At 47.7% G+C, this 21,610-nt stretch overlaps 2 protein-coding genes across 2 annotated transcripts; one reads left to right on the top strand and one right to left on the bottom strand.

Annotated features, from left to right (window-relative positions):
* The first annotated feature begins 15,598 nt into the window (after positions 1 to 15,598).
* LOC119317770 (ADP-ribosylation factor-like protein 8c) lies at positions 15,599 to 18,214 on the top strand. Its single transcript, XM_037592270.1, has 6 exons — positions 15,599 to 15,805; positions 16,654 to 16,735; positions 16,822 to 16,854; positions 16,945 to 17,066; positions 17,627 to 17,788; positions 17,877 to 18,214. The coding sequence occupies exons 1-6, from the start codon at positions 15,768 to 15,770 to the stop codon at positions 17,992 to 17,994; spliced, it is 555 nt and encodes a 184-aa protein (XP_037448167.1). The 5' UTR covers positions 15,599 to 15,767; the 3' UTR covers positions 17,995 to 18,214.
* Positions 18,215 to 19,562: 1,348 nt separating this feature from the next.
* LOC119319597 (protein TIFY 3B-like) lies at positions 19,563 to 21,196 on the bottom strand. The gene is made up of 5 exons (XM_037594048.1): positions 21,087 to 21,196; positions 20,888 to 20,960; positions 20,599 to 20,785; positions 20,448 to 20,511; positions 19,563 to 20,146 (listed from the first exon to the last, which is right to left on the bottom strand). Exons 1-5 carry the CDS (start codon positions 21,194 to 21,196, stop codon positions 19,963 to 19,965), a joined length of 618 nt encoding a protein of 205 aa, XP_037449945.1. The 3' UTR covers positions 19,563 to 19,962.
* Positions 21,197 to 21,610: the final 414 nt, after the last annotated feature.

Here is a 21,610-nt window from a genome sequence, read left to right as displayed (position 1 = left end):
GACAACCCCAGCACCGGAACCATTCAACATCTTAGAGCCATCAAAGAACATGGTCCAATGCTCCGAGTGAACTTCAGTCGGCTGCTGTTGTTCAATCCACTCGGCGAGGAAGTCTGCTATTGCCTGGGACTTAATGGCTTTCTTTGCTTCAAACTTGATATCAAGGGGAAGAAGTTCAATCGCCCATTTGGCCACTCGACCAGTTGCATCCCTGTTGTGCAAAATCTCTGATAGTGGAGCGTCGCTGACGACTGTGATGGAATGATCAGAGAAATAATGAGCAACCTTCTTTGTGGTCATGTATATTCCATATACAAGCTTCTGATAATGAGGATATCTCTGCTTGGATGGAGTCAAGACTTCAGACAAATAATACACTGGGCGCTGAACTTTGAGGGCTTTTCCTTCTTCTTCCCGCTCGGCCGTTAGCACAGTATTGACGACTTGTCCTGTGGCTGCGATATAGAGCAACAGAGGCTCTTTGCTGATTGGAGCAGCAAGCACCGGCTGGGTGGAGAGCAGAGCTTTTAGCTCGGCAAACGCTGCATCAGCTTCTGGAGTCCACTCGAACTTGTCTGTCTTCTTCATCAGTCGGTAAAGAGGCAATGCCTTTTCACCGAGCCGTGAGATGAATCGACTTAATGCGGCCAAGCATCCAGTAAGCTTCTGGACATCGTGCACTCGCACAGGGCGTTTCATTCGGAGAATAGTGCCAATCTTCTCTGGGTTAGCGTCGATTCCCCGTTCGGAAACGAGAAAACCGAGTAACTTGCCACCAGGAACTCCAAATGTGCACTTTGATGGATTGAGCTTGATATCATACCTTCTGAGGTTGGTAAATGTTTCGGCGAGGTCAGCGAGCAGGTCGGAACCTTTTCGTGACTTCACAACAATATCATCCATATAAGCTTCCACATTCCGACTGATTTGAGTGAGTAGACACTTTTGAATCATTCGCATGAATGTGGCTCCGGCATTCTTGAGGCCGAATGGCATGGTGATATAGCAGAAGCATCCGAATGGAGTGATGAAAGCTGTTTTTACCTCGTCGGGTCCGTACAGACGGATCTGGTGGTACCCGGAGTAGGCATCTAAAAAAGATAGCCTCTCACATCCCGCGGTCGAGTCAACAATTTGATCTATGCGAGGGAGAGGAAAATGATCTTTCGGGCAGGCCCGGTTGATGTGCTTGAAATCAATGCACATTCGGAGCGACTTGTCCTTCTTAGGAACCATGACGACATTAGCGAGCCACTCGGAGTGGTATATCTCTCGGATAAATCCTGCCGCCAACAGTCGAGCCACTTCTTCACCAATGGCTTTTCTCTTTTGGACGGCGGACCGCCGAAGATGTTCTTTGACTGGTTTGGCAGATGAGTCGACTCTTAGGCGATGCTCAGCCAGTCCCCTGGGAACACCTGGCATGTCAGCGGGCTTCCATGCAAAAATGTCCCAGTTCTCACGGAGGAACTGGATGAGCGCTTCTTCCTATTTTGGGTCGAGTGTTGTGGAGATGCGGGTCGGAGCTGCTTCGGGGTCGGTCGGGTGAATGTGAACAGGCTTCGTCTCACTGGACGACTGGAATGCAGACTCTGTGGCGGGCTTCTTGGATCGCAGCAAATCACTCGGATCTGCGTTTTGCTTGTATACTTCGAACTCGACCGCTGTCACCTGGGAATCGGCGATCTTGGAGCCCTTCTGAAAGCACTGTTCTGCCTTTTTCCGATCACCGGTGACAGTGATCACTCCTTTGGGGCCGGGCATCTTCAATTTGAGGTACACGTAGCATGGTCGAGCCATGAACCGTGCGTAAGCTGGTCTCCCCAAAATGGCATGATATGCACTCTGAAAATCCACGACCTCAAACGTCAACTTTTCTTTGCGAAAATGCTTCGAATCACCAAACACCACGTCCAAAGCTATCTGGCCGAGTGACTCGGCTTTCTTTCCTGGAATAACCCCATGGAAGCTCATGTTACTAGTGCTCAGTCGGGACATCAGAATGCCCATACCTTTCAATGTGTCTGCATACAACAAGTTCAGTCCACTTCCACCATCCATCAGCACCTTTGTTAGTCGAGTGCCTTCGACAACTGGATCGACCACCAAAGCTTGCCTCCCAGGGGTGGCAATATGAGTCGGGTGATCAGATTGGTCGAATGTGATGGGTGTTTGAGACCACTTCAGATAATTTGCTTTTGCGGGGGCAACCATGTTCACCTCTCGGTTAATCACTTTCAATCGACTTCTGCTTTCCACATCTGCAAAGATCATCAGAGTGGAGTTGATATGCGGATATCCTCCCTCATTGTCCTCCTTGTCTTCGGCCTTGTCCGACTCCTTCTCCTTGTCCTTAGACTGTTTTCCCTGAAACTGCTAGATCAGGAGTCGACATTGGCGAGTGGTGTGCTTCGGGTAGATGATATTCCCCTCTTCGTCTTTCTTCGTATGGATGTGACATGGCATATCCATTACGTCGTTCCCTTCTTTATCCTTTACCTTCTTGGGGTTCCAGGATCCTTTTGGTTTCCCCTTAAACTTTCCTTGAGTCACGGCCAGAGCCTCTCCAGGAGCTGCCGGTTCAGCCTTCCGCTTCTGTTTCCGACTGATGTTTCCTTTTTCCGACTGACTCGGCTTGTGCTTGCCGCTTCGGAGTCGGTCTTCTTCTTCGCCGTTGGCGTACTTGGTAGCAATCTCCATCATCCGACTCAAGGTCATGTCACCGGTTCGACCAAACTTCAAGCTCAGTTCTCTGTTCTTGACGCCGTCTTTGAAGGCGCAGACTACCTGATGATCGGACACATTCTCCACAGTGTGGTGCAAAGTGATCCACCTCTGAATATACTCTCTGAGAGTCTCATTAGTTTTCTGCACGCAGACTTGCAACTCTGTCAATCCAGCTGGTTGCTTGCAAGTTCCTTCAAACGTCCTGACGAACACTCGGGACAGGTCTTCCCAAGTGTAAATGCTGCTAGGAGGTAACTGAGTCAACCATGCCCTGGCAGAACCTTCCAACATGAGGGGCAAATGCTTCATGGCCACCTCGTTGTTCCCACCACCAATCTGAACTGCCACTCGGTAGTCTTCAAGCCAAGTTTCAGGCTTAGACTCACCAGTGAACTTGCTGACTCCTGTTGCCAACCTGAAATTGGGAGGGATAACTGCGGCTCTGATGGCTCTGCTGAAACATTCAGGACCAGAAACATGCACTCGACTACTTGTGGGTGCATCTCTGTCGAGTCCACCTCGATGGGCTCTGTTCCGGTCGACCATACCTTGCACGATAATGGATCGCGCCATCGAAGCCTGGTTCTCTGGGGTCGACTGGAATCCTACGCCCTGTACTGTACTGACGCCTATCATCTGGCTGCCGAGGAGCGTAAGACCCACCCCTCGGAGGGGAATAGGGCACTCGACGCCTATCATCTCGGTCGAGTCTGTCGCCATATTGATCTCGTCGATTCTCGCGCCCTTCACGCCGCGGAGGCGATCTGGGGCTATGAGCCGACTGAACCGTATTCACAGTGACGGATCGACTGTGAATTCTGTTGCGTGACTGAGACACGGCTGAATTCTGATCTCCTGCTGCCCGGAGCAGATCCCTGATCTGCAGCAAACCTCTACCAGCTTCCGACTGCGAAGGCTGGATGGACTCTGCTATACGGGTCGCAGCTGCTAAATTCTGAATTGGGGTTCGATATACGTGAGTCGGCGGGAAGAGTTGACGTCGACTGTTGTCGGGAACTCGTTGCCGCGCGCGCTCGTCAAGAGCTCGCTGAAGGTTCTCCAGTCGAGTGCGCTCGGCCAAATTGGCCAGACGCGCCTCCTCCAAGGCACGAGCCTCGGGGGTTTCTCCTGCGATGGGAATACGCAGGGGATCCTCGTTCCTGCGGCGAAGTTCCTCTCTTTGCAAAGAGTCGAGTGGCTCGGGCTGGTACTCTTCGTAGCCTCGTGTAGGGTCGCCGCCGTCACCTGCTCCACCACCACGGACGAAGCCAGGGGGACCGTGGGGCCCGTCGACCATCAGGATTTCCGCCGCTGGATCACTGCTACCGCACTCGGATGCAGTCTCTACGGAGCCAGTCGACAGATCGAACAAGCCGTAGAGAGGTTCGTCGGGCTCGATTGCCGCAACTTGGGTGGTGGCCGATTGGTGAGCCACCGCGTGCCTCACCCATCGCTGAAGCCTCGACCGGCCCGAGCGCTTGCGCTGGCGGGATACCGGGAGGGTGGACGATGGAGGGGCCGACCGATACTGGGTCGACGGTTGCCGCAGCAGAACGCCGCGGACATATGCACGAAAATGCGTCGCACCGCGGACGGGGAGCGCATCAACGTCGAGCGAAGCATCATGGAGCCACGCGGAGTCGTCGGCGAAGAAGGTGAGAGTGCCGAGACGGATCTCTTGACCCCCGACCAAAGCTCCAGCAGACACCATGATGAAAGTACTCGGAAGAATCGCAACTTCTCCACAAAATCGCTAAAACACCGGCCCCACGGTGGGCGCCAACTGTCGTGGTTCTAAGCCTGACAGTAGAGTGGGGGGTAGGTATGGAGAGGCAAGGTCCTAGCTATGGAGAGGTTGTAAACACAAAGGATGTACGAGTTCAGGCCCTTCTCGGAGGAAGTAACAGCCCTACGTCTCGGAGCCCGGAGGCGGTCGAGTGGATTATGAGTATATGAATTACAAGGTGCCAAACCCTTCTGCCTGTGGAGGGGGGTGGCTTATATAGAGTGCGCCAGGACCCCAGCCAGCCCACGTAGGAGAGGGTTTAAGGTGAGTTAAGTCTGGGGCGTTACTGGTAACGCCCCACATAAAGTGCCTTTACTATCATAAAGTCTACTTGATTACAGGCCGTTGCAGTGCAGAGTGCCTCTTGACCTTCTGGTGGTCGAGTGGGTCTTCGTGGTCGAGTCCTTCAAGTCAGTCGAGTGTGTCCCTCGTTGGTCGACTAGAAGGCGACCTCTTCTAAGGGTGTCCTTGGGTAAGGTATTTAGATCAGGTCCATGACCCTACCCTAGGTACATAACCCCATCATCCTACTCCCGGTGGGAGTAGGACTCCCCCCTTTGCGTGCCCTCCTCCTAGGTCGGCCGCCTCCCCCTTGCTCCTTTATATACATGGGCAGGGGGCACCTCTAGACACACAAGTTGATCAAGTTGATTGTTTCTTAGCCGTGTGTGGTGCCCCCCTCCACCATAGTCCACCTCGATAATACTATAGCGGTGCTTAGGCGAAGCCCTGCGTAGGTAGAACATCAACATCTTCACCACGCCGTCGTGCTGACGAAACTATCCCTCAACACTCGGTTGGATTGGAGTTAGAGGGACGTCATCGGGCTGAATGTGTGCTGAACTCACAGGTGTCATGCGTTCGGTACTTGATCGGTCGGATCATGAAGAAGTACGACTACATCAACCGCGTTGTGCTAATGCTTCCGCTTTCGGTCTACGAGGGTACATGGACAACACTCTCCCCTCTCGTTGCAATGCATCACCATGATCTTGCGTGTGCGTAGGAATTTTTTTGAAATTGCTACGTTCCCCAACAGTGGCATCCAAGCCAGGTTTTATGCGTAGATGTCATATGCACGAGTAGAACACAGGTGAGTTGTGGGCGATATAAGTCATACTGCTTACCAGCATGTCATACTTTGGTTCGGCGGTATTGTTGGATGAAGCGGCCCGGACCGACATTACGCGTACGCTTACGCGAGACTGGTTCTACCGACGTGCTTTGCACACAGGTGGCTAGCGGGTGTCAGTTTCTCCAACTTTAGTTGAATCGAGTATGGCTACGCCCGGTCCTTGCGAAGGTTAAAACAGCACCAACTTGACAAACTATCGTTGTGGTTTTGATGCGTAGGTAAGAACGGTTCTTGCTAAGCCCGTAGCAGCCACGTAAAACTTGCAACAACAAAGTAGAGGACGTCTAACTTGTTTTTGCAAGGCATGTTGTGATGTGATATGGTCAAGGCATGATGCTAAATTTTATTGTATGAGATGATCATGTTTTGTAACCGAGTTATCGGCAACTGGCAGGAGCCATATGGTTGTCGCTTTATCGTATGGAATGCAATCGCCATGTAATGCTTTACTTTATCACTAAGCGGTAGCGATAGTCGTGGAAGCATAAGATTGGCGAGACGACAACGATGCTACGATGGAGATCAAGGTGTCGCGCCGGTGACGATGGTGATCATGAAGGTGCTTCAGAGATGGAGATACAAGCACAACATGATGATGGCCATATCATATCACTTATATTGATTGCATGTGATGTTTATCTTTTATGCATCTTATCTTGCTTTGATTGACTGTAGCATTATAAGATGATCTCTCACTAAATTTCAAGATAAAAGTGTTCTCCCTGAGTATGCACCGTTGCCAAAGTTTGTCGTGCCCAGACAACATGTGATGATCGGGTGTGATAAGCTCTACGTCCATCTACAACGGGTGCAAGCCAGTTTTTGCACACGCAGAATACTCAGGTTAAACTTGACGAGCCTAGCATATGCAGATATGGCCTCAGAACACTAAGACCGAAAGGTCGAGCGTGAATCATATAGTGGATATGATCAACATATTGATGTTCACCATTGAAAGCTACTCCATTTCACGTGATGATCGGTTGATCACGTGATCACTTAGAAGATTAAAGGGATGTCTTTCTAAGTGGGAGTTCTTAAGTAATATGATTAATTGAACTTTAATTTACCATGAACTTAGTCCTGGTAGTAGTAGCATATCTATGTTGTAGATCAATAGCTCGCGTTTAGCTCCCCTGTTTTATTTTTGATATGTTGCTAGAGAAAATTAAGTTGAAAGATGTTAGTAGCAATGATGCGGATTGGATCCGTGATCTGAGGATTATCCTCATTGCTGCACAGAAGAATTATGTCCTTAATGCACCGCTAGGTGATAGACCTATTGCAGGAGCAGATGCAGATGTTATGAACGTTTGGCTAGCTCAATATGATGACTACTTGATAGTTTAGTGCACCATGCTTAAACGGCTTAGAATCGGGACTTCAAAGACGTTTTGAACGTCATGGACCATATGAGATGTTCCAGGAGTTGAAGTTAATATTTCAAGCAAATACCCGAGTTGAGAGATATGAAGTCTCCAACAAGTTCTGTAGCTAAAAGATGGAGGAGAATAGCTCAAGCAGTGAGCATGTGCTCAGATTGTCTGGGTACTACAATCGCTTGAATCAAGTGGGAGTTAATCTTCCAGATAAGATAGTGATTGACAGAATTCTCTAGTCACCATCACCAAGTTAGTAGAACTTCGTGATGAACTATGATATGCAAGGGATAATGGAAACGATTCCCAAGCTCTTCGTAATGCTGAAAACAATGAAGGTAGAAATCAAGAAAAATATCAAGTGTTGATGGTAGACAAGACCACTAGTTTCAAGAAAAGGGCAAAGAGAAGAAGGGGAACTTCAAGAAGAACGGCAAACAAGTTGCTGCTCAAGTGAAGAAGCCCAAGTCTAGTCCTAAGCCTGAGACTAAGTGCTTCTACTGCAATGGGACTGGTCACTGGAAGCGGAACTGCCCCAAGTATTTGGCAGATAAGAAGGATGGCAAAGTGAACAAAGGTATATTTGATATACGGATTATTGATGTGTATTTTACTAGTGTTCGTAGCAACCCCCCGGTATTTGATACTGGTTCAGTTGCTAAGAGTAGTAACTCGAAACGGGAGTTGCAGAATGAACAGAGACTAGTTAAGGGTGAAGTGACGATGTGTGTTGGAAGTGGTTCCAAGATTGATATGATCATCATCACACACTCCCTATACTTTCGGGATTAGTGTTGAACCTAAATAAGTGTTATTTGGTGTTTGCATTGAGCATGAATATGATTTGATCATGTTTATTGCAATACGGTTATTCATTTAAGTAAGAGAATAAATTGTTGTTCTGTTTACATATATGGTTACACACCCAATGAAAATGGTTCGTTGGATCTCGATCATAGTGATACACATATTCATAATATTGAAACCAAAAGATGCAAAGTTAATAATGATAGTGCAACTTATTTGTGGCACTTCCGTTTAGATCATATTGGTGTAAAGCGCATGAAGAAACTCCATGCTGATGGACTTTTGGAATCACTTGATTATGAATCAGTTGATGCTTGCGAACCATGCCTCATGGGCAAGATGACTAAGACTCCGTTCTCCAGAACAATGCAGCAAGCAACAGATTTGTTGGAAATCATGCAGACTGATGTATGTGGTCCGATGAATATTGAAGCTCGTGGCAGGTATCATTATTTTCTGATCTTCACAGATGATTTGAGCAGATATGAGTATATCTACTTGATGAAACACAAGTCTGAAACATTTGAAAAGTTCAAAGAATTTCAGAGTGAAGTGGAGAATCATCGTAACAAAATAAAAGTTTCTATGATATGATCGCAGAAGTAAAATATTTGAGTTACGAGTTTGGCCTTCAGTTAAAACAATGTGAAATAGTTTCACTACTCACGCCACCTGGAACACCACAGTGTAATGGTGTGTCCGAACGTCGTAACCGTGCTTTATTAGATATGGTGCGATCTATGATGTCTCTTACTGATTTACCGCTATCGCTTTGGGGTTATGCATTAGAGACAGCTACATTCACGCTAAATAGGACACCATCTAAATCCGTTGAGACGACACCGTATGAACTATGGTTTGGCAACAAACCTAACTTGTCGTTTCTTAAAGTTTGAGGTTGCAATGCTTATTTGAAAAAGTTTCAACCTGATAAGCTCGAACCCAAATCGGAGAAGTGCGTCTTCATAGGATACCCAAAAGAAAATGTTGGGTACACCTTCTGTCACAGATCCGAAGGTAAGATATTCGTTGCTGAGAATGGATCCTTTCTAGAGAAGGAGTTTCTCTCGAAAGAAGTGAGTGGGAGGAAAGTAGAACTTGATGAGGTAACTGTACCTGCTCCCTTATTGGAAAATAGTTCATCACAGAAATCTATTCCTGTGACTACTATACCAATTAGTGAGGAAGCTAATGATGATGATCATGTAACTTCAGATCAAGTTACTACCGAACCTCGTAGGTAAACCAGAGTGATATCCGCACCAGAGTGGTATGGTAATCCTGTTCTAGAGGTCATGTTACTTGACCATGACGAGCCTACGAACTATGAGGAAGCGATGATGAGCCCAGATTCCACGAAATGGCTTGAGGCCATGAAATCTAAGATGAGATCCATGTATATGAGAACAAAGTATGGACTTTGATTGACTTGCCCATTGATCGGCGAGCCATTGATATTAAATGGATCTTCAAGAGGAAGACGGACGCTGATAGTAGTGTCACTATCTACAAAGCTAGACTTGTCACAAAAAGGTTTTCGACAAGTTCAAGGTGTTGACTACGATGAGAGTTTCTCACTCGTATCTATGCTTAAGTCTGTCCGAATCATGTTAGCAATTGCTGCATGTTATGAAATCTGGCAAGTGGATAAACAAAACTGCATCCTTAATGGATTTATTAAAGAAGAGTTGTATATGATGCAACCAGAAGGTTTTGTCAATCCTAAAGGTACTAACAAAATATGCAAGCTCCAGCGATCCATCTATGGACTGGTGCAAGCATCTTGGAGTTGGAATATACTCTTTGATAAGTTGATCAAAGCATATAGTTTTATACAGACTTGCGGTGAAGCCTGTATTTACAAGAAAGTGAGTGGGAGCATTACAACATCTCCGATAAGTATATGTGAATGACATATTGTTAATTGGAGATAATGTAGAATTATTCTGCAAAGCATAAAGGAATGTTTGAAAGGAGTTTTTCAAAGAAAGACCTCGGTGAAGCTGCTTACATATTGAGCATCAAGATCTATAGAGATAGATCAAGACGCTTGATAAGTTTTTCAATGAGTACATACCTTGACAAGATTTTGAAGTAGTTCAAAATGGAACAGTTAAAAAGGAGTTCTTGCCTGTGTTACAAGGTGTGAAGTTGAGTAAGACTCAAAACCCGACCACGGTAGAAGATAGAGAGAGAATGAAAGTCATTCCCTATGCCTCAGCCATAGGTTCTATAAAGTATGCCATGCTGTGTACCAGACCTATTGTATACCCTGCCATGAGTTTGGCAAGGGAGTACAATAGTGATCTAGGAGTAGATCATTGGACATTGGTCAAAATTATCCTTAGTGTAATAAGGATATGTTTCTCGATTATGGAGGTGATAAAAGGTTCGTCGTAAAGGGTTACGTCGATACAAGTTTTGACACTGATCCAGATGACTCTAAGTCTCAATCTGGATACATATTGAAAGTGGGAGCAATTAGCTAGAGTAGCTCCGTGCAGAGCATTGTTGACATAGAAATTTGCAAAATACGTACGGATCTGAATGTGGCAGACCCGTTGACTAAACTTCTCTCACAAGCAAAACATGATCACACCTTAGTACTCTTTGGGTGTTAATCACATAGCGATGTGAACTAGATTATTGACTCTAGTAAACCCTTTGGGTGTTGGTCACATGTCGATGTGAACTATGGGTGTTAATCACATGGTGATGTGAACTATTGGTATTAAATCACATGGTGTTGTGAACTAGATTATTGACTCTAGTGCAAGTAGGAGACTGAAGGAAATATGCCCTAGAGGCAATAATAACGTTATTATTTATTTCCTTATATCATGATAAATGTTTATTATTCATGCTAGAATTGTATTAATCGGAAACATAATACATGTGTGAATACATAGACAAATAGAGTGTCACTAGTATGCCTCTACTTGACTAGCTCGTTGATCAAAGATGGTTATGTTCCCTAACCATAGACATGAGTTGTCATTTGATTAATGGGATCACATCATTAGGAGACCGATGTGATTGACTTGACCCATTCCGCTAGCTTAGCACTTGATCGTTTAGTTTGTTGCTATTGCTTTCTTCATGACTTATACATGTTCCTATGACTATGAGATTATGCAACTCCCGTTTACCGGAGGAACACTTTGTGTGCTACCAAACGTCACAACGTAACTGGGTGATTATAAAGGTGCTCTACAGGTGTCTTCGAAGGTACTTGTTGGGTTGGCGTATTTTGAGATTAGGATTTGTCACTTCGATTGTCGGAGAGGTATCTCTGGGCCCTCTCGGTAATGCACATCACCTAAGCCTTGCAAGCATTGCAACTAATGAGTTAGTTGCGAGATGGTGTATTACGGAACGAGTAAAGAGACTTACCGGTAACGAGATTGAACTAGGTATTGAGATACCGACGATCGAATCTCGGGCAAGTAACATACCGATGACAAAGGGAACAACGTATGTTGTTATGCGGTCTGACCGATAAAGATCTTCGTAGAATATGTAGGAGCCAATATGAGCATCCAGGTTCCGCTATTGGTTATTGACCGGAGACGTGTCTCGGTCATGTCTACATAGTTCTCAAACCCGTAGGGTCCGCACGCTTAACGCTACGATGATAGTTATATTAAGAGTTTATATGTTTTGATGTACCGAAGGAGTTGGAGTCCCGGATGAGATCGGGGACATAACGAGGAGTCTCGAAATGGTCGAGACGTAAAGATAGATATATTGGACGACTATATTCGAACTTCGGAAAGGTTCCGAGTGATTCGGGTATTTTTCAGAGTACCGAAGAGTTACGGGAATTCGTCGGGGAGTATATGGGCCTTATTGGGCCATACGGGAATAGATGAGATAGGCCAAAAGGAAGGAGGCCTGCACCCCCCCTCTGGTCCGAATTGGACAAGGGGTGCAGCCCCCTTTTCCTTCTCCCTCTCCTCCTCTTTCCTTCACTCCTACTCCAACAAGGAAAGGAGGAGTCCTACTCCCGGTGGGAGTAGGACTCCCCCCTTGGTGCGCCCTCCTCCTAGGCCGGCCGCCTTCCCCTTGCTCCTTTATATACAGGGGCAGGGGGCATCTCTAGACACACAAGTTGATCAAGTTGATCGTCTCTTAGCCGTGTGCGGTGCCCCCCTCCACCATAGTCCACCTCGATAATACTATAGCGGTGCTTAGGTGAAGCCCTGCGTCGGTAGAACATCAACATCGTCACCACGCCGTCGTGCTGACGAAACTCTCCCTCAACACTCGGCTGGATCGGAGTTAGAGGGACGTCATCGGGCTGAACGTGTGCTGATCTCGGAGGTGCCGTGCGTTCGGTACTTGATTGGTCGGATCATGAAGACGTACGACTACATCAACCGCGTTGTGGTAACGCTTCCGCTTTCGGTCTACGAGGGTACATGGACAACACTCTCCCCTCTCGTTGCAATGCATCACCATGATCTTGCGCGTGCGTAGGAATTTTTTTGAAATTGCTACGTTCCCCAACAGTTCCGGGGTAGGAACGATCTGCCCCGCAGCGGGCAGCCGATGCGCGATATTCGCGGCTAAGTATCCGGCTCCGCGCAACTTTTTGATGTGACCCTCCGTGACGGAGGAAGCCATCCACTTACCTCCCGCTCCGGACATGTTTGGAGAAGGTTGAGGAGAAGGATGTGGACTTGGGCGTTAGAGCTCGAGTGCGCAAGAACGGATGAGCAAGGAGGAAGAAGGCGTGGGTAGAAAAAGGTTAAACCTTATCCCCTTATAAGGGCGGCCGAAACTATGCGCCCCCACTAGCCTGGTAAAACTCGCTTATCCCCCAAGCGCTGTAATTGATGGCGCGGTTGGGTTACCCACACCCGTATTGATGAGGATCCCGTAATAAGGGGGACACGATCTCTGTTTTGATAAGACGTGTCAAGAAACTGCCTCGCGTTATGTGCGGGGCTAGTTAAAGGAAACAATTCGAATAATCACCGGGCCATGGCATAATGTCATGTTACCAAAACGTGTCAGCAGATTAGATTTGTGGAAATATTATTCTCTCTACGGTGGTATGTGGAACTTATTTTGCAGGGTCGGACACTATCCTGTTATTCGAACTCTTCTGTGGTGTATCCGGAGGAGGAACCCGCCTTGCAATGCCGAAGACAATACTACGCGCCGGACTCATCGTCATTGAAGCCTGGTTCAGGGGCTACTGAGGGAGTCCTGGATTAGGGGGTCTCCGGACAGCCGGACTATATCCTTTGGCCGGACTATTGGACTATGAAGATACAAGATTGAAGACTTCGTCTCGTGTCCGGATGGGACTCTACTTGGCGTGGAAGGCAAGCTAGGCAGTACGGATATGGATATCTCCTCCTTTGTAACCGACCTTGTGTAACCCTAGCCCTCTCCGGTGTCTATATAAACCGGAGGGTTTTGTTCCGTAGGACAACATACAATCATACCATAGGCTAGCTTCTAGGGTTTAGCCTCTCCGATCTGGTGGTAGATCAACTCTTGTAATACTCATATCATCAAGAATAAATCAAGCAGGACGTAGGGTTTTACCTCCATCAAGAGGGCCCGAACCTGGGTAAAATATCGTGTCCCCTGCCTCCTGTTACCATCCGCCTTAGACGCACAGTTCGGGACCCCCTTCCCGAGATCCGCCGGTTTTGACACCGACAATGGGCCTTATTTTCGTTAACCTTCAAAAATTCTTAATAAAACCACTTCGCCTTGTTTGAACTTCATGAGTAGAGGCCTCACCCTCAAAGTCCGACAACATAGGGGGTGTCGAACTAGACCCAACAAGAGGCGAGAAGGTACCAAAGAGCTCCACACCTACCTCATCCATGAAGCCAACAACATACTTAACCATGGGGGACAGTGCAACAGGGAGCCTTTGGAGAGCAGCCTCCGTGCACTCCAGAAAACTCCCAACACGCACCAACCAACCTTACAAGGAGTCAGTGACCTCGCGAAGTGGCTTAATTGCCTCCTCTACCCGAGGAAGTCATGTAGCGAAGATCGGAGCCCAGCAGCTCTGTGTGCACTGCAAGAGCAGACTGAAGCATCACATCCTTCGGGATGGAAGCCGAAGCAATCAACAAGGAATGCAAGGAATCCCAGTGAAGAGTCTTCATGTTGGACAGTGCCTCATGGATCTCTGATGTTGGTGGAGGCGCAATAATCGAAGCCCAATAATGAGCTAGCGACCGAGCAAAACATGGAGCATGCGGCGGTGGTGCCGGCTTGTAGCCATCCCATGCACGATGTCTTGAGCGGAAGCTTGGGTTACACCAGATCAGATCCGTGCATCCGACTGCCCATGGCCTTTTTCAAAGCGACGAAAGCACCCATTTCTGAGCCACACGGGCGGATGGGGACACTGCTAAGGCATGAAAACAAAGTGACGAAGGCTCCAACCGCGCACGCATGGACTAGACGAGCTTCCAGCCCGCAACCTCCTTTGCGAGCCCCACACAAGTTGCATCTGCCCTAATGAGCAAGTCAGCATCCACAATGGAGGCAAAGAGTGATGGAGCTCAACAGGGCAGCAGGCGGGCGGCCGCCGTCGTGGCAGGGTAGCACTGCCAACGGCTCGGAAGTGGTCTCCGACACCTCAACAGCTTCGTCCTCAGGATGCAAACTTGGCTGCGACAGCGGGGCCGGATGCCCTGGTCAAACCGCCATGCGGGCGAGCAGAGGAGGTTAGGTGCTTGGCGACGAGCAGAGGAGGCCGGAGGGCGCCGCCATCCAACCAAAAGTGGCGCTGGTAAGGAGGACGTGGACGGTTGGCGGCGGAGGCTGACTGGCCGGCACCGTTGGCGTGCAGGGGAGCTTGCGTGAGGTGAAGCGTCCCTGAATGGTCGGTCCGCCTTGCGGGCTGCAAGGGAGGCCGTAGCGAGCGCATTGGGCCGTCACAGACGTGGGAGCAGACATCGACGCAACCATTGCGGGGGTAGGCCTTTGAGGGGAAGAAGAGAGAGGGCGTCTTGGTGATTCCAGATCTGGTCCTGGCGGCAACAGAGGACGCCGGGGGAAGGACAATTGGAAGACGTCGCCGGGGACGGTCACCCGACGGAGAGCCCATGAGCAAGCTCTGCGCCCTCGTGTTTCTTTGGATGTTGTAGAGTGGCTTCTAGATGCAGATTGTGGTTTTGCATCGACGACATATGGAAGATGGTGGATCGTGTGCTAGGTTCATGGTTCGTGGTTGGTAGGTACAATTTCCTCCTCTGATGTCTTAATTGTGCGGGGTACTAGATCTGGAGTTTGATGGCATGTCCATGGTGTTACCTATTCGTTCAACGGTAATAGTCTCACCTTTGGTGAGCCACCTTGAAGGTCCGCAAAATTGAATATCAGCGATGGAGTCGCGTCGAATTCGGTCCGTTATTTGTTCATTTTGATGGCTGTTATGGTCGTGCCGGAGGTATGTGACGGGCGTTGATGTCAAGCTCAGGGAATTCTTCGGTCTTGATTGTAATTTTAAATCTTGTTTGATGTTTTCTTTGTGTCAAGGCTAACGTTATGTTATTTTTCAGTTTTGTCAGGTTGGTGTCTAGTAGCTTAATCTTTGTTTCATATAAATGTGACAAGTATTACCGTTCAATTCTTTTTTTACCATATATTGTATTCATTGACGAGTATATATATCCTACGGCCAAAAAGAGTCGTGCCACACGAATCCACGGCCAAAAAAGTCCAAGACGACGTCTCTGGATTCAGGTTCGGATTATTCGTGCACGCCGCTGTGCCGCTTACCGCCCGTGACACGGATGCTCGTACGGTGTCCGTCTCTGCAGCCAACGCACGTCTCCTGTCGTCTCGTCCTCGTCTTCCTTCCTCCTCCTCCCCAATCGGCAACCGCGGATTCCCTCCTCGATAGATCCGGCAGGCGCACAGGCGACGGCCCCGAGCTGCGACAGAAGGCGCCATGGGGCTCTGGGACTCGCTCCTCAACTGGCTCCGAAGGTTCCCGTCCACCTCTCCCCCCTTCCCTTTCACTCGATGTTTTCGCGGTTCAGACGGGGCGGCCCCCCTCCCGGCAGAATTCCAGTTCCCCCTTCGATTCGATTTGAGCGCTACTGGTATGGGTTTTTGCGGGATAGGTTTGGATGGATCGGAATTGCCTGCGCGGCTGGATGGTGCGGCTGGGTCGGGGATCTGTGCTCTGCGCAGTTAGATCCACGTTAGATCAAGCTAATGCAGAGCATACGCATTTAGAAGGCAGCCTTTGGTTTACTGACCTAGTATAAGCTTGTGCTAATATCTTAACAGACACTGATGTAGTTAGGGTCTCTGAAGCGTAAAGGGGGTAATTTTGAACCTGATACTACTGTTTTTAAGAAGCGTGCCTTTGAAGAGTGTTCCACAATTCATTGCAATTTGATTTGAAGCCAATTAGGGCCTGTGTTGTTAAAAAAGAATGTTGTCCTGGCCTTATGGAGATTGGAGTTGTCGAAGCTCCCTTTGTGAGAAGAAATTGCTGGAACTACTCATTTGGGTTGAATTTGCTACGCTAAAGGTTATAGGGTGAGCGTGGATGTTTGCAGTTTTAATGTTAGGATCCAATCCTGAGTAATCTTCGCTGTTGTTCTTGATGTTCTTAATTGTCAGTTAGGTTTGTCCAGGTCGTGTTGGTGAATCAGATTGAGATCAAGTTTTACTACCCAGTTTAGTCGTATGGCTCTATGCCATATGAGTATCCTTACTCTACCAATCATAAAACCTGAAGATGTGCCAATAATAATACCGAGTTGTCTTTGAAGGATGACCAATCAAATCAAATTAACTCATGGCAGTAACATTTTTTGTTTCAGCCTGTTCTTTAAGCAGGAGATGGAGCTCTCCCTGGTTGGCCTTCAGAATGCTGGGAAGACATCTCTAGTCAATTCAATTGCTGTACGCATCAACTCATACAACTTAAGCTATGCATCATTTTTTTCTTTGTTGTCCTGATATTCATTCATGGCTGCTATGCTTCTCAGACCGGTGGCTACAGCGAGGACATGATTCCAACTGTATGTATATCACTGCTTCTTGATGGATATTTTGAACTATCTCGGTTATCTAAGTGACCTGAACTAAGGATGTTCATCTTCTGAAAACAGGTAGGCTTTAATATGCGGAAAGTCACCAAGGGAAATGTCACAATTAAACTTTGGGATCTTGGAGGGCAACGTAGATTCCGGACTATGTGGGAGCGCTACTGTCGTGGAGTTACTGCTATTCTGTAATGTCCCTTGCTTCTCAGAGATCTCATATTTTGCACATCTGAAAACTCAATTTTGTGATAATATGATTTGTATGCCAATATGCAATAAATAACATCCATTTCAAAAGGTAATCCTTGGTATGCTCGAAGGAGATAGTACAGTATGTATAATGCTAGTTTATGATATGCTCGGTTTATTTCTTAGCCAGTCCAAACCTATTTGCTTAATATACTTCTGCGAGGACCATTAGAGTCAGACATGGAACATTCCTAGTTCTTTCAAACTACTAATTTCGACTGCTTAACTGTAGAATAATTGTAGACTGCTGAGTTGACGCTTTGTCCAAGGAGCTCAGTTATGTAGATACATCATATATTTTCGCTAGAAATGGCTGGAGGTGTAACCTCCTCCTTGAAAGAAGAATTGTCTAGTGATAATTTTTGTTCTCTCTCATATGGGCGTTATTCATGCATTTATCATGACCTTTTTTGTTGTTACCAATTTTCTTTTGTATCTCTACCTTAGCTGATACTAAATATGGAGTCACTAATGTGTTAACTTGATCATTTAATGGCAGATACGTTGTCGATGCTGCTGACCGGGATAGCGTTCCGATTGCTAAAAGTGAATTGCATGACCTGCTGACAAAACAATCTTTATCTGGGATCCCCTTACTTATCCTTGGCAACAAAATTGACAAGTCAGAGGCACTTTCTAAGCCGGCATTAGTTGATCAACTGTGAGTAAAAATCCTGTTTTCATATAGGATATTGTACCTTATTTCTTAATGATATTTCAACTGAGGTGCCTCCCCTTTCTGTTTTCAGGGGTCTGGAATCTATAAAGGACCGTGAAGTTTGCTGCTACATGATCTCTTGCAAGGACTCGGTGAACATAGATGTTGTCATTGATTGGCTCATCAAGCATTCCAAGACTGCAAATTAGGGTCGCTGTGTGTTTGTGCCCCCTTCATGTGTGCCGAGATGAATTTAGTTTGCACATCTTCGTTCTCATGATCTGGAAGGGGAAGGTAAAAGGTGACAGCCTTGTAATCTATGATACATCTTGGGTGTCACTGAGGAGCAGTATGGAGTTTGACACTTGGGCCTCAAAATCTGTAATGATCTGTAAATTCCGTAAATCTTTGATTGTTCTTTTGTGTGCAGATCATGCGTGTCATTCTTATCTCTTAGGCCTAGTTCTTTGCCGTTGAGTTTTCCTTAGTAAGCCTTTCCCTTTTTTAGTGTTTATTTGACCTACTTTGTGCTTATTTTTTCCCAGTAGAATATGAATAAGCACAACACATCATAGTTCAGCAACAGCAAAGTAAGAACAACACAACATAGTTTAGCAACTGGAAACATCAAAATCCCGTCGTGTTGTTTTCTCTGTCTAAAATTGTAGCCCTTTTTAGTAGGGAAACGAGACCCTTCAACTATCTTGATTGCCAGACTGGTGAAGATAATCCTAAGCCCTGAAAGGAATTTGTCGTCAGTTGGTCCGTGGGTTGAAGAAATTAAGACCTCGCTTCGGGAGTTCATGGACTTCAAGGTGGCATGGGCTCGCCGCTCTGCGACCTCGGTCGCTCACAAGTTGGCTAGAGTTGGGGTCGGGGAGGAACGTTGTCAGGTGTGGGTAGGAGTGCCTCCTGAGTTCATTCTCGATGTTGTATCTGATGACATTCCGCTTTATGTTTAAAATAGAATGACTGCTTTCCTTTAAAAAAAAACTATCTTTGCGTGACGCGTGTCCCTGTGGGGCCTGTCACCGCTTTATCTCCTTCGTGCCATCTCTACAGCTCTCGTCCAGTTTTCATTTTTCTACCTAGTTTCCCTTTCTCTGTTCATGACATAAATTCCTGCAACATCATTCATGTTGCTGAAGCCCCCGCTGCAACATAGTTTATGTTGCAAGAAAAGGTGACACATGACATAAATTCCTACAACATTGCAGAAGCCCTCCGCAACATTGTTTACCGCAAGAGCATATATGTTGCAAAAAAGGTGAAGATGAAAAAACAGAAAAAAATAATGCCACAACACCACCACTGTTGCAAATGTTTCTGCAGCAAGATCTATATTGGAACACAATAGAGTTTCTGTTTTGGGCAAAAATATCACCTCGATGGTTATGCAACAAAGCAGCTGTTGTAGAGCGACCCGCACAACATCCACCTTGTTGCAATTTGTGACACACCTTATGGGAAGATCCGACGGCTATTTGTGACTCAATCCAATGGTGCAGGAAGCGGTTGATATTTCCAATTCATCTACCATCCGATGCGTAGAGCGACCCTTTTTAGTAGAAGCAATCAGATAAGGGAGGAACCTTGAAATAGTGAACTAACCTGATAATCAGCTTTGCAACAACATGAAATTGGGGACGAACCCCTACGCGTCAAAAGTAGAGGGTTCGCCCCCAATTTCATCGACTGAAACCAGTGTAGGCCACTAGGGCCATGATGCCAATATTGCTCACCCAAGATCATCAGATTCATTCTGGCATGAAAAAACGACGACCAAAAATTGTTCATTGCAGTCAGCAGTAGTGTTAACAGTTATGAGATACATCAGCTCAGCTGGCGTTTCAAACGGAAGAAAAGAAATAAAGAAAACAAAAAACTCTCACCGGCCAAAACTACAGGATTCTTAATCAGATTGAGCAACAATCCGAAGAAGCCCGTAAATCAAAAAAGCCGAAAAGGGCAATGATGGTGTTTTCAGTTTCAAGAGAAACTGTGAGCAAACATCCCGAAAAGCAAAACCAAAAGAAGAAGAAGAAGGCTACGCTAAGATCTTGCCGCCCAACGCACCAAAAGGTTTTGTTTGTCATCAGCCCAACCGTCTACCCAACTTGATCCAAAATTCGGGCTCGATTATTGAGGGACGCTTGGCGCGAGGGCTTGTGCACCGGCTACATCTTGAGCTCCGTGTCCAGCGCCTCCTCGTCGCGGCTTCCCAGCTTTTCATCTCCGAAGAACCATGACAGTTCGGTGTTGCCGGATAGTGTTGTGCTTCCTGGCGAGACCATGCGGAAAGTGTCCACGCTACCAGGGGATATCTCCCTGCGAGAGTAAGGCGTTGCTGCATTTGCTGTCCTGTAAGAAGCAAAGGGGAGTTCTTCAGATTTGTCATATGTCTCAAGATTCCAAACCTACACTTTAATATGAATGTACAAAAATAACAAATTTTGCATCGATAGACGATGTTGTTAATAGGCGTTACTCACAACCGAATTTGATTCGTCTGTTGTTATTTCTCTTTTGTAGAGTTGTGTTTCGTAGCAGAAGTTGAATTTTCATGTTTCGATCACAAATATTTCACTAGCTACTAGTAGAAGCCAGTTCAAATCCTGCTAGCCCCAGTTAGCAAGGTAGAGCTAGGGCCAACCATCAGTACCTTTGCTTTCGCTTGCGTCTCTCGAGGAAGCGGGCAAGGGACGCACTCCTGGCCAGCGGAACATCTGCAGCAGCAGCAGGAGGAGAAACACCACGTCAGTTCAAGGCAAAAATGAATCTAAGCATATACTATAACTTGAACAGGTAGCAACCTCTATGCGGCAGCATGAACAATGCCTGTGGCGAAGGGTGCACAGGATCGCTGCAAGCTCTCGCCAATGGCATCTGCTTTCTCTCGTCGGGGACCGGAGCAGATTCCGATTGCCGCAGCGCCCGACGAAGGGGAGGGCTGCGGCCTGCTTGAGCTGCCTTCGCGGCCATGAACGTGATCTGCTCGGCCTGCGCAGCACATCCCCAACATCCTCAGCAATGCGCGGTCACATCACATTTGCTTCAGTGGAAGTCAAGATCGTCGACAGAGTTGCTGTGAGAAAGATTTACCTTTTCCTTCGTCACGTTGTCGAACACATGCACTGAACCTGCGTAGAATATCGTCAGCTGCGCGGCGGAGCACCTGTTTTGACACTCGAAACCAACGATTTACCTCCCGATCTTGCATCTCCCCCGGCCGCGGCCGCGCCGGTGGGCGTAAACCGCACCGGATCTTTTGGCGGATTAAAGGGTGGCGTCGATCACGTACCTCCGATCAGGCGAGTACGCAGCACGGTGGACTACCTGCGGGCCTTGCAGGGACGAGGCGGGAATGGCGCACGGGAAGGCCTGGGGATGCAGCGGCGGCGGCGCGTGCATCTGAAACGTCAAACAACCCGGCGTGTGAGAGATGGGTCAGGCAGGCAGATCGGCAAAGTAAACGGACGGACGGACCTGGTACGACGGCGCCGTCGGGTGGTGGCGATGAGCCGCCGCCGCGCGCACGTCCGGGTACGCGAAGTGTGCCGGTGAAGCGAGACGCCAGGGCTCGCCGTCGTCCTCGGCATCGCGTCGCGCCACGAGCGGCATCGCATGCCGCGGCGCCGATCGTGGGCCCAGAAAGTCCATCTCCATCCGCGCTACGGCTCGATCGGGGAAGACGAACACGCACGCGCCTGCGTCGTCGCCGGTCGTCGTTCTCAATCTGCCTTGCGCGGGTGGATGAAAATTCTGCGCGAGGCGAGCAGATCGGTCCGGGGAGGCTCCTCTAAATTGTGATGCGGGTGCAAATAT

The sequence above is a fragment of the Triticum dicoccoides genome, chromosome 6A (genome assembly GCF_002162155.2).
Source record: "Triticum dicoccoides isolate Atlit2015 ecotype Zavitan chromosome 6A, WEW_v2.0, whole genome shotgun sequence".
Taxonomy (NCBI): domain Eukaryota; kingdom Viridiplantae; phylum Streptophyta; class Magnoliopsida; order Poales; family Poaceae; genus Triticum; species Triticum dicoccoides.
This window is presented reverse-complemented; position numbering and strand designations above follow the sequence as displayed.

Excerpts from the sequence above, each read along its gene's own strand:
- LOC119317770 (XM_037592270.1), top strand. The coding sequence starts at position 15,768 with ATGGGGCTCTGGGACTCGCTCCTCAACTGGCTCCGAAG. Across the intron at positions 16,736-16,821 it reads CTCTAGTCAATTCAATTGCT|ACCGGTGGCTACAGCGAGGA; the intron begins GTACGCATCAAC and ends TATGCTTCTCAG. Across the intron at positions 17,789-17,876 it reads CCGGCATTAGTTGATCAACT|GGGTCTGGAATCTATAAAGG; the intron begins GTGAGTAAAAAT and ends TTCTGTTTTCAG.
- LOC119319597 (XM_037594048.1), bottom strand. The coding sequence starts at position 21,196 with ATGCACGCGCCGCCGCCGCTGCATCCCCAGGCCTTCCCGTGCGCCATT. Across the intron at positions 20,961-21,086 it reads GCGTACTCGCCTGATCGGAG|GTGCTCCGCCGCGCAGCTGA; the intron begins GTACGTGATCGA and ends GTGTCAAAACAG. Across the intron at positions 20,147-20,447 it reads AGACGCAAGCGAAAGCAAAG|GACAGCAAATGCAGCAACGC; the intron begins GTACTGATGGTT and ends TGCTTCTTACAG.